This window comes from Podarcis vaucheri (genome assembly GCF_965113315.1).
Source record: "Podarcis vaucheri genome assembly, chromosome: 11".
Classification (NCBI taxonomy): Eukaryota; Metazoa; Chordata; class Lepidosauria; order Squamata; family Lacertidae; genus Podarcis; species Podarcis vaucheri.
Genome location: NC_138749.1, coordinates 9,465,378 through 9,477,389, shown reverse-complemented (window position 1 = coordinate 9,477,389; position 12,012 = coordinate 9,465,378). Strand labels below are relative to the sequence as shown.

Genomic DNA, 12,012 nt, shown 5'->3' with positions numbered 1-12,012 from the left:
TCCAGGTTCAATCCTCAGTATCTCCAGGAATGTCTCCTGATTGAAACCTGGAGAGTCATAATCATCGTCATCATCATCATCATCATATTTATACTCCGCCCATCTGGCTGGGCTTCCCCAGCCACTCTGGGCAGCTTCCAACAAAATATTAAAATACCGTAATATATCAAACATTAAAAGCTTCCCTAAACAGGACTGCCTTCTAAAAATTTGGTAGTTGTTGTTCTCTTTGACATCTGGTGGGAGGACGTTCCACAGGGCGGGTGCCACCACCAAGAAGGCCCTCTGCCTGGTTCCCTGTAACTTGGCATCTCGCAGTGAGGGAACCGCCAGAAGGCCCTCGGCGCTGGACCTCAGTGTCCGGGTAGAACGATGGGAGTGGAGATGCTCCTTCATTGCATGCCAGTGTAGACAGCAGATGGACCAAGGGGCTGGCTCAGTGCAATGCTGCTTCCCTCCACAGTGGGGTTCCCAAACTCCCCCCACCTCCATGGACCACTTAAAAAAATGCTGAGGGTCTTAGCCAACCAGCTAATGATTTCCCCACCTATTGCAGCAGGTATAATGTTCTGTGTGCTGTATGATTTTTAATTGCATTTTCATTGCTTCTTTTGTTTCTTGCACGTTGCGTTTTATGAAGTTGCAATCTGAATCCAACAGAATTAGGTGGAATTGAAATGTAATACGGTGGTACCTTGGGTTAAGAACTTAATTCGGTCCGGAGGTCCGTTCTTAACCTGAAACTGTTCTTAACCTGCGATACCACTTTAGCTAATGGGGCCTCCCACTGCCGCCGCACCGCTGCTGCGTGATTTCTGTTCTCATCCTGAAGCAAAGTTCTTAACCTGAGGTACTATTTCTGGGTTAGTGGAGTCTGTAACCTGAAGCGTCTGTTACCTGAAGTGTATGTAACCCGAGGTACCACTGTACGACGACGTCAACATCAGCAGCAGCAGCAGCAACAACAACAACTTTATTTCTATGCCACCTTTCTGACTGGGTTTCCCCAGCCACTGTGGGTTTGCTCCCCATCCCCCAAATATTACAAAGATAATAAAACACTGACCATTAAGACCCCTTCCTGAACAGGGCTGCCTTCAGATGTCTTCTAAAAGTCAAATCTGTTTGACATCGGATGGGAGGACGTTCCACAGGGCGGGTGCCACTACAGAGAAGGCCTCCTGCCTGGCTCCCTGTAGTTTCATATCTCACAGTGAGGGAAGCTCCAGAAGGCCCTCAGAGCTGGACCTCAGTGTCCAGGCTTGGCGATGCAATAAAAGAAGCGATTCAAATGTAGCTTAAAATAAAAATGAATATCTGATGTGATAGACGTGCTGTCTCACCTCTTCAACCACAAATCCAAAGATGCGCCATGGACCACCAGAACGAAGCTTGTGGACCATGCTTACATCATTATGCAAATTATGTTTTCGTTATCTTATTCCACCCCATTTATTTCAGCAGAAAGGAGACACGGTATAAGTGGAAGGGAAGACACAATCAATTTCATACTGTTTGCAGGCTGAAAATAACAACAGCAGCAAATACTGACTGTGTTCACTGGATTTCCGTTGGTTTCCATTCCAGATGTTGGACAAACAAGTGAACACCAGTGATTTCCATTCCCGTTTTTGTTGGACTTCTTTGACATCCCTACCTGTAGGTGGCGGCAGCTGAACCTACTTCATGTCCCCCAAGTAACGAGATGTTTCCTTTCCACCAGGGATAGCACCCGGCTGGCACTTGGAGTACATCGATATAGAAGACTCCCTGATGGACAAGATGTTCCGCTTCCAGTGTGATCGCTGGCTGGCGAAGAGCGAAGACGATGGGCAGCTCCTCCGAGAGCTGGCTTGTGCCAATAATGACATCCTGGAACTGAAGGAACGCACCTGTAGGTCTAAATGGGAGAGCTGGGCAGTGGAGGGGGAAACTCGTGGTAGCCATTTTATTTAAAATGGAAGTCATGCTAGCCTTCCTCCAACATTTTCCACAGGTGGAAGCTCCATGTGGAGTAGCAGGATTATGCCACTGGTCATAGAACCATAGAATTGTAGAGTTAGAAGGGACCACAAAGATCATCTACTCCAACTCTCTGCAATGCAGGAATCTTTTGCCCAACGTGGGGCTTGAACCCACAACCATGAGATTAAGAGTCCCATGCTCTACTGACTGAGCTGTTCTCCACTTGACATTGGGCACACCACTGGCACTGCCCAATGAGGGGAATCTTGCACCTAAACAATCGCTCATGACAGTGGCCTTCAGGGGGCTCGGATTTCATCAGCCCCCTGTGCGTTGCCAGAATTCAGTGGCCCCCTGCCTCTTGCCTTCCATTCTACATCATATTTGCAGCACCCCTGAGGCTCTGCACCCAGTGCAACTGGTTGTGCTCCCCCAAATCTGCCTCTGCTTATGCAGAGGGTTTCATGCAACCAGCGCCCCTGTGCAATGGGGTGTCCTGTTTTTGTGAAGGTTTACAGAGGGCCCCAGGGACACGGGTGGCACTGTGGGTTAAACCACAGAGCTTAGGGCTTGCCAATCAGAAGGTTGGCGGTTCGAATCTCCGCGACGGGGTGAGCTACCGTTGCTCGGTCCCTGTTCCTGCCAACCTAGCAGTTCGAAAGCACATCAACGTGCAGGTAGATAAATAGGTACTGCTCCGGCAGGAAGGTAATCACCGTTTCCGTGCGCTGCTCTGGTTCGCCAGAAGCGGCTTAGTCATGCTGGCCACATGACCCAGAAGCTGTACGCCAGCTCCCTCGGCCAATAAAGCAAGATGAGCGCTGCCACCCCAGAGTTGGTCACGACTGGGCCTAATGGTCAGGAGTCCCTTTACCTTTACCTTTTACAGAGGGCCCATACCTCAACATCTGCATCAGGGCATGGAAACAGCAAATGTGGGGACCGCTTTGGAGCTGGTGAAATCTGGGCCAGTGGTGTTGACGCCCCACTTTGCCCCACTTGTCTGAATAAACAGTATCATGAGCTGTTCTAAAATGTTCCACAGGTACAATTCTCTACCTTCCCGAGTTTAAATGCAACAAAAATGTTGGTGGGGGGGAGTAGAGCTAAGTTACTGTTGCCCACAGCTTTAACACCTGAAAAGAGTTACTAGGTCATGCTGCTAATGAACAAGCATCTTAAAGACTCTTCATTCATCTTATTCTATGTTCATTGTGCACTAGGTGGAAGGTGCAGGGCTAGGGAGCCTGTGGCTATTCAAGTGTTGCTGAACTAAAACTCCCATAATCCCTGACTATTGGCCATCCTTGGTGGGGCTGATGGGTGTTGTAGTCCTGCAACATCTGGAGAAGGTCACAAGCTCCCCATCCTTCTTTAAGCCAGGAGAAGAAGCCCAGACCTTTCCCCCTTTGGGACCTTTACATGTTGTCAGATATGACGCATGTGAAACAGACACTCTTAATAGCAAATGAAGCCTGCAAGCTCAAATGGCAGCTATGAACTAGGAAGGGCTGAGGGCTGTGTCTTTCCCCCAATTCACCATAAGCTCTTTTCTGACTTCCAAGCTTACAAGATCGAGACAGTCACAAGTGACCGAGATGACGCAGAGACAAAGGAGAACGTCTCTCTTATTTTCGAGGGGAAGAAGGGACGGTCGAAAGAGTTCCTGCTGGAGAACTCACCCAAAAAAAGGAGATTTTTAAGGTATGTGGGTGGTCTTAATAATATATGGCGACGATGACTGCTGATGGCAATTTTGCTGCAGAAGAGGCATTCCTCTCTGTCTAACAGGAAATTCCTCTTCTAGGAGGTTGCCTTATATTGAATCTGACCAGTGGTCCATTTACCTTTGCATTGCCTACACTGGCTGCCAGTGGCTTTCCAGGGTTTCAGAGAGGGAATCTCTCCCAGCATCTGCCTGGAGATGTTGACAGTTGAACCTCCAACCTTCTACATGGAAAGCTTACTGTCAGGCTTCAGGGACTTAGCTTCCTCTCCCCCTTTGGCAGTAGATAAACAGAACAAAGCAAAAAGAATCTCTTACCGGTTAGAAATTTTAATGATCACAGCAAGAGAACAAAGAATCCATTTCTAGGCATGAAGGTGCTCCCATTTAAGGGTACCACCCACTTCCCCCCTGGTCACCCACGTCACTTCCGTGTCTTGCAACCTGATCTCGCAACCACTTAGCTTTCTGTTCTGCCACCTTATCTGTTCTCCTTAACCTTGGGCTGAGCGGATGGATGCTTTCCAGCGAAAGTCAGCCTGTTAACTTTCTCTCCCAGTTCTTCTTCTCCTAACTGTTCACCGCCCAGTTCTTCCCAACTTCTGTCTTCTGAACTATGTCCCTCTGCAAACCACTGTTCTAATTCTATACTTCTTCTCAGCATGGTCCCCGACACTTACACTCTACCACCGAGAGTTGACCCTTCCTCCAATATAATGCCATTGGAGGAAGACGCAGGCTTCTGGTGAAGGATGAGGTACGGAGGACTGGATTTATATTGCTGCTGCTTCATTTGAATGGAAATTTACGTGGACCTGTTTTAATATTATTGTTTAACTTTGCTTTTGGATTTTAAATATATCCACCCTGGGAACTTCAGGTGAACAGCAGACTATAAATAACAGAATCAGCATTGTAGAGTTCGAAGGGACTCTGAGGGTCATCTAGTCCAACCCCCTGCAATGCAATAATCACAACTAAAGCATCCATGACAGATGGCCATCCAGCCTCTGCTTAGAAATCTCCAAGGAAGGAGAGTCCACAACCTTCCAACCTTGTATGAATTCTGTCTTCTCATCATGACTGTTGGTCTTTCTGATATTAATCAGCACTGGGTTTTTGTTTTATTTTGTCACGGGGCGGGGTGTTCTCCAGAGGAGCAACAGACGAATTTGAGTTCGCTTCCAAGAATGTCGGCGATATTGCGGCCATCTGTGTTAGTCACTGTCCAAAAGATGGAAAGAAATCAAGTGTGAAAACAGAAGTCTGCTGGCATGTTGAGGAGATTATCGTCACGGAGTTGGAACTTTTCAACCAGTAAGTGGCTTGTAGGAAAGAGCTCCCTAGATCAGGCATAGGCAAACTCGGCCCTCCAGATGTTTTGGGACTACAGCTCCCATCATCCCTAGCTAACAGGACCAGTGGTCAGGGTTGATGGGAGTTGTAGTCCCAAAACATCTGGAGGGCCGAGTTTGCCTATGCCTGCCCTAGATGTCTCTGGCATTCACTGATTCCACAAGTGGCAGGGACAACTGGATCTGGTGGTATTTCCAGATAGTTGCAACAAGGTCCATGTCCTGACTATGGTGTTGGGTCAAGTCTACAGTCCCCCTTCCCCCTATAGGGCTGAATGACTGATGTCTCCCTTGTTCAGGAGGTAAACCAGATGGAACCAGATGAATGTAGCTCACCAATAGGGTGGCTGGCTTTCCAGATTTGATTGGATGTTTCTTGGTTTTTCCTACTCAGGCATTATACTCATGAGTAAGTAGAACATGCAGGTGGGTAGAGTAGGGATGATGGCACTAGCTCCAACCTCACCCCTAATTGAGTTGAAGGACAGCCATCTGCAGTGGGATACATAAAGATGGGCAAATTTGGAAAATTAAATTTCTCATCTCCCCCCTCCCCAATTGGCTGGAGAACAGCATTGCAAAATTTGAAGAAAAGCTAATTTCATATGACATCTGTGTTTCGGTCCACATATTATTGCGGAAAATGCCTATTTGAAGGTTTGCCTCTAAGCCTATCTTAAATCAAATTTCTTCCCCATCTCTAGTCCCTTCCGAATCTATGCATTCTTGTATGCCATTTGAATTTTTATGCACATTTTAAATGCATATCTGTGCACGTTACTTGGCTGGAGAACCACATTGCAAAATTCAGAGAAATGTAAATTTTGAAGAAGGGCTGTGCTGGGGTTGGCGAATTGTTTCAGGAAATGAACATTAACTAAGTTGGCCTTTAATTGGGAACTGAACTGAATTAATCCCCATTCCTAAGTACAGGCTGCCATTCTCTGCTACACAGATACAAAAGACCCTTGAGATATCATATCATGGTGTGTCGTAATTCCAAAAAAGGCATGGAAGGCATGGAAATAGCAATTGCTGGGCCATCAATAGGACCGCTATGGTTGTTTTGCATCGGCACCAAAATTGTATTTGAAAGAACAAAACGTTGCCATGCCCACCACTTTTTCTCGTGAGCCCGTAACATTACAAGATTTTCTCCCTTCCCTCAAAATTCGCAAAAGGACAGGTTGCCCCTTTTCACCCATCTTAGCCCCGTATTTTCCATTTTTTGGCTCAGTGTTAGGCAGAACAATGAAAAACATGGAGGCAGACCAAAGAGCCTTCTCTGTAAGAGTCTTTGGGGCTCACAAGAGCTGTTAATTATTCAATTCGTTAATTTCCCATGAAACCAGTCACACTTCCCTTGTGGTACAACTAGTGTATGCCAACACACAGTTTGGGAATGACTGTATGGGCCCTGGAACTGAAAGTAAACAAATCCCCATTTTGTTAACAATGCACCCGTGTCCCGTGCGTTTGGTCACATTTGCACATGCAACTAACTGGGAGCAGCCTGCCTAAAAGATTGCCTCGTCCCCTACATATCCAGCCTATCACTGCTTACAGCAAGAGACCGTAGCCTGCAGCTATCATCTTAGCAGGAAGCTTGCTCCCTTGATGTTGTTGGCACCCACCTGTCTCAGGAGGCAATGGAGCAGTGTGCCTTTGGAAGTGAAGTCAAACTGTTGGAAGGTTACAGCATCTGCTGTGACTATAGAGACTGGTACGGGAGAGGCATGTTTTGTTGCAGCTGGGGCAGATGAAGGCATCCAGTTGTGCTGCTGCAGATGCACCACGGCGTTTCTTCTCTCTGAGCTCCTCCCAGTGGTCATTCCTCCTCTGGTCCACTGCTATGGATGCATGACCTGTGTGTCTTCAGGTACAGTACAGTGGACACTTGGGTTGTGAACGTGATCCATGCGAGATACACGTTCGAAACCCGCAGCGGCGCTTCTGTGCACACGCAGGTTGAGATTCGACACTTCTGCGCATGCGCAAAGCGCTATTTAGTGCTTCTCTGCATACGCGACCACTGAAACCCGTAAGTAACCCATTTCGGTACTTCCAGGTTTTGGCGGTCTGTAACCCAAAAAAACGCAACCTTAAGCATCTGTAACCTGACTGTACTATGGTCATCTGCAAGGACTTCCCACACAGCGGGGTCAATGTTGCCAGCCTTCATGTCATCTTTGTAGCAAAGAGTTGCTATGCCAGTTCATTCCCTACAGTGTCAGAACAGGGCCTTTTGTGTGGTGGCATCACGTCTTTGAAAGTCCCTCCCATTGCATATTGAACAGTCGCCTTCTCTGTTGCCTTTTTGGCACCTGCGAAAGATGTTCCTCTTTCAACAAGCATTTGAAATAGAGATCTTTATCCCAGTTGGTATCCGTGCTGGATCTGAATGGATTTTTACACATGTGCTGTTGCTGTTTTATTTTCTATCTAGCTAGTTACATGGGATTTTTTTGAAAAAGTTTATTTCATACTTGCAATTGTTTTAACAGTTTTTATATACGTAACTTTTTTGCATATGTTATTATACCTTTAAGACACCTCGTGGGAAGGGATTCATAAATGAAATAAATAATCATTGTCATCTGAGACTGGGATAGGGGAAATGGAAGGGGCAGAGATTGCAACTTTTCAGAAGCAGGGTGGAGGGGAATAGGCTACACATCCAATTAAATGGATTTCTGTGCCTGGTATGCTTATGGAAGTTTGCCAGCCAAAGGAATTTAAACAAAAGAAGGATAACAAAACATTCAATCAAATGGGATTTAGCAAAGCCAACAAAATAGTTGTTATGGAAAGTGTGCCTTCTCTCTCCCAAGAAAAAGAAGCTCCCTGCAGCGAAATATTTGGTCAGAAAGGTAAGCCGTTAATTGTCCCAGGTACAAAGCTCTGTTCTGTTCCTTTTGGCAGGTATTTCTTCAGGTGCAATGCGAAAATACCACTCTGCAGGAAAAGGGGCGACCAGAAGGTCTTTGAGTGTGCCAAGGTGATCGAGAGCTTTGCCAGCAAAGCTCGGAGTTTGGTGCCAGTCAAATATGAGGTCATTGTTGTGACAGGGTTTGAGAAGGGGTCTGGCACAGACGCCAATGTCCTCATCACCATATTCGGAGTGAACGGGGACTCCGGCAAGCGGGCGCTCAAGCAAAAGTGCCGCAACCTCTTTGAGCGGGGCAATACCGACCGCTTCTACTTAGAGATCCTTGAGCTTGGGGAGTTGAAAAAAGTCCGCATTGAGCACGACAGCACCGGGATCTCGTGCGGATGGCTGGTGGAACGGGTGGAGATCACCAACTCTGCTACAGGCGTGACCACAAATTTCCCCTGCGGGAAGTGGCTGGATCAGAATCGAGGCGATGGGTTAACCTACAGAGAGCTGTTTCCAAGGAATTAATGGCAACGTTAAATGTACATTTTTTTCCTTGAAATCCTTAAATCTGGCTGGGCAATGGTGTTTCCCAGTCTGGGTCCCTGTTCCCGTTCTTCCCCCATCTTAAACAGAATGTCAAAACAAACCCATTTTTGCTTACCATGTAAATTTAAACCAACCAGCTTCCTTTCAACGGGCTTACAGGCTTCTGCTACAGAATATTAGCAGTTTATCCCTATTTTGTAAAAAATACGTCTCTTCAGTAAAATTTTCATTGCATTTAAAACTTCTTTTCTCCTTGTTTAAATCATTTCGGAGCAATCCACAAAAAACGTTAATGCGCAGTTCATTTGTCATTATAGTGCCTGTTCGCTGGAAAACCTTTACTAAAATTCCTTTAAAATGCTGTGTTTTAACATTTTTAATTATTGCTGTTATTTGATTTATCCTCTTTTTTTAATTAGAAAAAGAACAAAATACTTTAACAAAAAGCAACTTACATGAGAAACAGAAGGCGCCTTTCTCTGTTTAAAAACATTTCCAGTGTGTGCGATGGAGCCATTTTAGCTTTGCCAGATTATATGCTGGTACTTAAGCATGAATAAAGTTGACTTTTAAAATATTGTTGAGTTTTATTATAGGCATAAATAAATCCTGTCTGATGAGCTGGTCACCCCCATCCAGAGTTCTGAAAATGCCAAGCTAGGATTGGTTGCCTCTAATTAGGTTAATAGGGATGTTCTTGCAGCTGGAATAACATTGGTCATCTCCTGCCCATCTAGGAGCTAAACCTCTGAATGATGGAGTGCGTGCTTTGGATATGAAAGATTCAAGGTTCAATTCTCAGGCTGTTGAGGTAAGTCAGGGATGGGGAACTTGTGGCCTTTCAAATATTGTTGAACTACAGTCCCTATAATCCCTGACAATTGTCCAGCTGATGGGAGTGAGTTGGAGTCCAACAATTTCTTGAAGGCCACAGGTTGCTCACAAGACAAATTATAGAATCATAGAACTATGTATACAACTTTACATGCAAACACCAGAGCATCATATATACTCCATATATTTCCCTTTAGGACTAGTAGGGCAGAAGGAAGAGAGAGCAGCAGAAGGTAGAACAATGCCCTGTTGTTGTTGTTCAGTCGTTTAGTCGTGTCCGACTCTTTTTGACCCCATGGACCAGAGCACGCTAGGTCCTCCTGTCTTCCACTGCCTCCCACAGTTTGGCCAAACCCATGCTGGTAGCTTCGAGAACACTATCCAACCATCTCATCCTATTTGCCCTAATTGAGCAGCATCCACTGCATGTGGGTCTCAGCTGCATGAAGTGGGGGTACCCAAGGATACCCCACCCACACAAAAACCCTCCCTGCAGAAGTAGAGTACAGTAGAACCTCTACTTACAACCGCCTCCACTTGCGGACGTTCCAAGTTGTGACCACGGCAAACCTGGAAGTAACCGGCGGGTTTGCCGCTGTCCGCGCATGCGCAGGAGCGGCGATCGCTGTTCGCGCCTCCACAGAAGCGGCAATTGCCGTTCGCGCCTATGCAGAAGCGGGCAATCGCCGCCCGTGCCTACACACAACGGCACCTCTCCCAGCTACCTGTTTCACCATAAGGACGGGCCTCTGGAATGGATTGTGGTCGTGAGTCGAGTTCCCACTGTATCCCGATCAAGGGAAGTAATAGTACAGCTTCATTCTGCTTTGGTCAGACCCCCACCTGGAGTCCTATGTCCAGTTCTGGGTACCACAATTTAAGGAGGACATTGACAAGATGGAATGCATGCAGTGGAGGGCAACCAAGACGATCAAGGGTCTGGAAACCAAGCCTTATGAAGAACAGTTGAAGGAGTTGGGTATATTTAGCCTGGAGAAGAGAAGGCTGAGAAGTGATATGATAGCTAAAGGAGCAAGCTTGTTTTCTGCTGCTCCTATGGGTAGGACCCTGAACCATTGTGCTCAAATTATAGGAATGGCGATTCCAACTAAAGAGGGAGAACTTCCTGATGGTGAGAGATGTTCGACTGCGGAACAGACTCCAACTGAATGTGGTGGGCTCTCCTTTGCTGGAGGTTTTTAAGCAGAGGTTTGATGGGATTCTTTAGCTGTGATTCCTGTATTGCAGGAGTCAATGCAAAGTGTGTTCAAATCAAAGCTGAGGCTCCTTGCAGAGACCCAACAGAAGACCCTGACCAAAGCAACTCACACCAAAATGCCTCCATCCTCCTTTCCCTTTCTGCTGCGTTCAACTTTTGACACCCCACCCCCACCGGAGGCCCGTTGCTACAACAACTGACGCTACAGGCGTAATAAGATTCCCGCTGAACTTTTCCAATGGGAGGATTTACATATATTTCTCTAAAATGAATGCATTCTTGGCAAAGGGAGCTGGAGAGCTGGGGAGCTGTCAGCTGGTCAGGCATGGAGAGCTCGTTTGCTGCAGTGACTTCCTCGTTTGCTAATGTGCTCGCTCCTCGGTCAATGCCATACTACAGAAACCCAAATTAAATTGGTGCGGCTGCAGGAGTTGAGAATGGCAGGCGTGGTTCTGCCACCGTAACGCCAGTGATGTCTGCCAAACTTTAGATGCTGTCCTTTAAAGGTCTGCTGCTGTTTTCTTTCTCGCAACTGCCTCTTGCCTTCGCCTAATGGCAGCATTTTAGCCCCACAGACTACCTACAAGATTAGTTAGGTGACAGGCCAGTTACCCTGAGGCTTTTATTTTTATTCATCTTTTCCTTGGGGACTAATACATCCCCTTGGAGATATCTGCAAAGAACAGGATTTAAAATGAGTTTAGCAGAATACAGCTTCACAAAGACCCCTGGAAACTCTACATTTTGTGCAGGGTAATGTGAGCTGGGGGACGCGGGGGGCGCTGTGGGTTAATCCACAGAGCCTAGGGCTTGCTAATCAGAAGGTCGGCGGTTTGAATCCCCGTGATGGGGTGAGCTCCCGTTGTTCGGTCTCTACTCCTGCCAACCTAGCAGTTCGAAAGCACAAAAGTGCAAGTAGATAAATAGGAACCACTCCGGTGGGAAGGTAAACGGCGTTTCTGTGTGCTGCTGTGGTTCGCCAGAAGCGGCTTAGTCATGCTGGCCACATGACCCGGAAGCTGTACGCCAGCTCCCTCGGCCAATAAAGTGAGATGAGAGCCGCAACCCCAGAGTCGTCCGCGACTGGACCTAATGGTCAGGGGTACCTCTATCTTTAATGTGAGCTGGACATTTGTAACAGGGATTTTGCAGCCCCTTACTGTGACCATAGAATGATAGACCTGGAAGGGACCTCGAGGGTCATTCAGGTGAACCCCCTGCAATGTAGGAATCTCAAATGACCCTCCAACCACTGCTTCAAAAATCTCCAAGGAAGGAGAGTCCATCACCTCCCAAGGGAGACAAATATATTGAGGAGAGAGCTGTCAATGGCTGCTGACCATGAGAGTTGTGCTTTACTTTCTGAGTTGGAAGCAGAAATCCTTTTGGATACCATTTGCTGGGAACAGCAGGAGAGAGTTCCTCTTGTGCTGGTGTTCTGATCGCCGGTTTCCACAGGCCACTGTGAGAACAGGATGCTGGACGAAAT

The 12,012-nt window shown here is 46.9% G+C and overlaps 1 protein-coding gene across 6 annotated transcripts in view; it reads left to right on the top strand.

Moving 5' to 3' along the window:
- The window catches only part of LOXHD1 (lipoxygenase homology PLAT domains 1), a 196,146-nt gene extending 186,620 nt beyond the window's left edge, over positions 1-9,526 (top strand). For 4 of the 6 annotated variants that reach the window (XM_082241742.1, XM_082241744.1, XM_082241743.1 and 1 more), the window contains 4 exons: positions 1,724-1,894; positions 3,531-3,669; positions 4,847-5,008; positions 7,969-9,526. In XM_082241742.1, the coding sequence (XP_082097868.1) occupies positions 1,724-1,894; positions 3,531-3,669; positions 4,847-5,008; positions 7,969-8,449 (953 nt within the window). In that variant the 3' untranslated portion in view covers positions 8,450-9,526. The remainder of the gene's footprint in view (positions 1-1,723; positions 1,895-3,530; positions 3,670-4,846; positions 5,009-7,968) is intronic. The other 2 variants (XM_082241741.1, XR_014224459.1) reach the window with 2 other exon arrangements.
- The last annotated feature ends 2,486 nt before the right edge of the window (positions 9,527-12,012 follow it).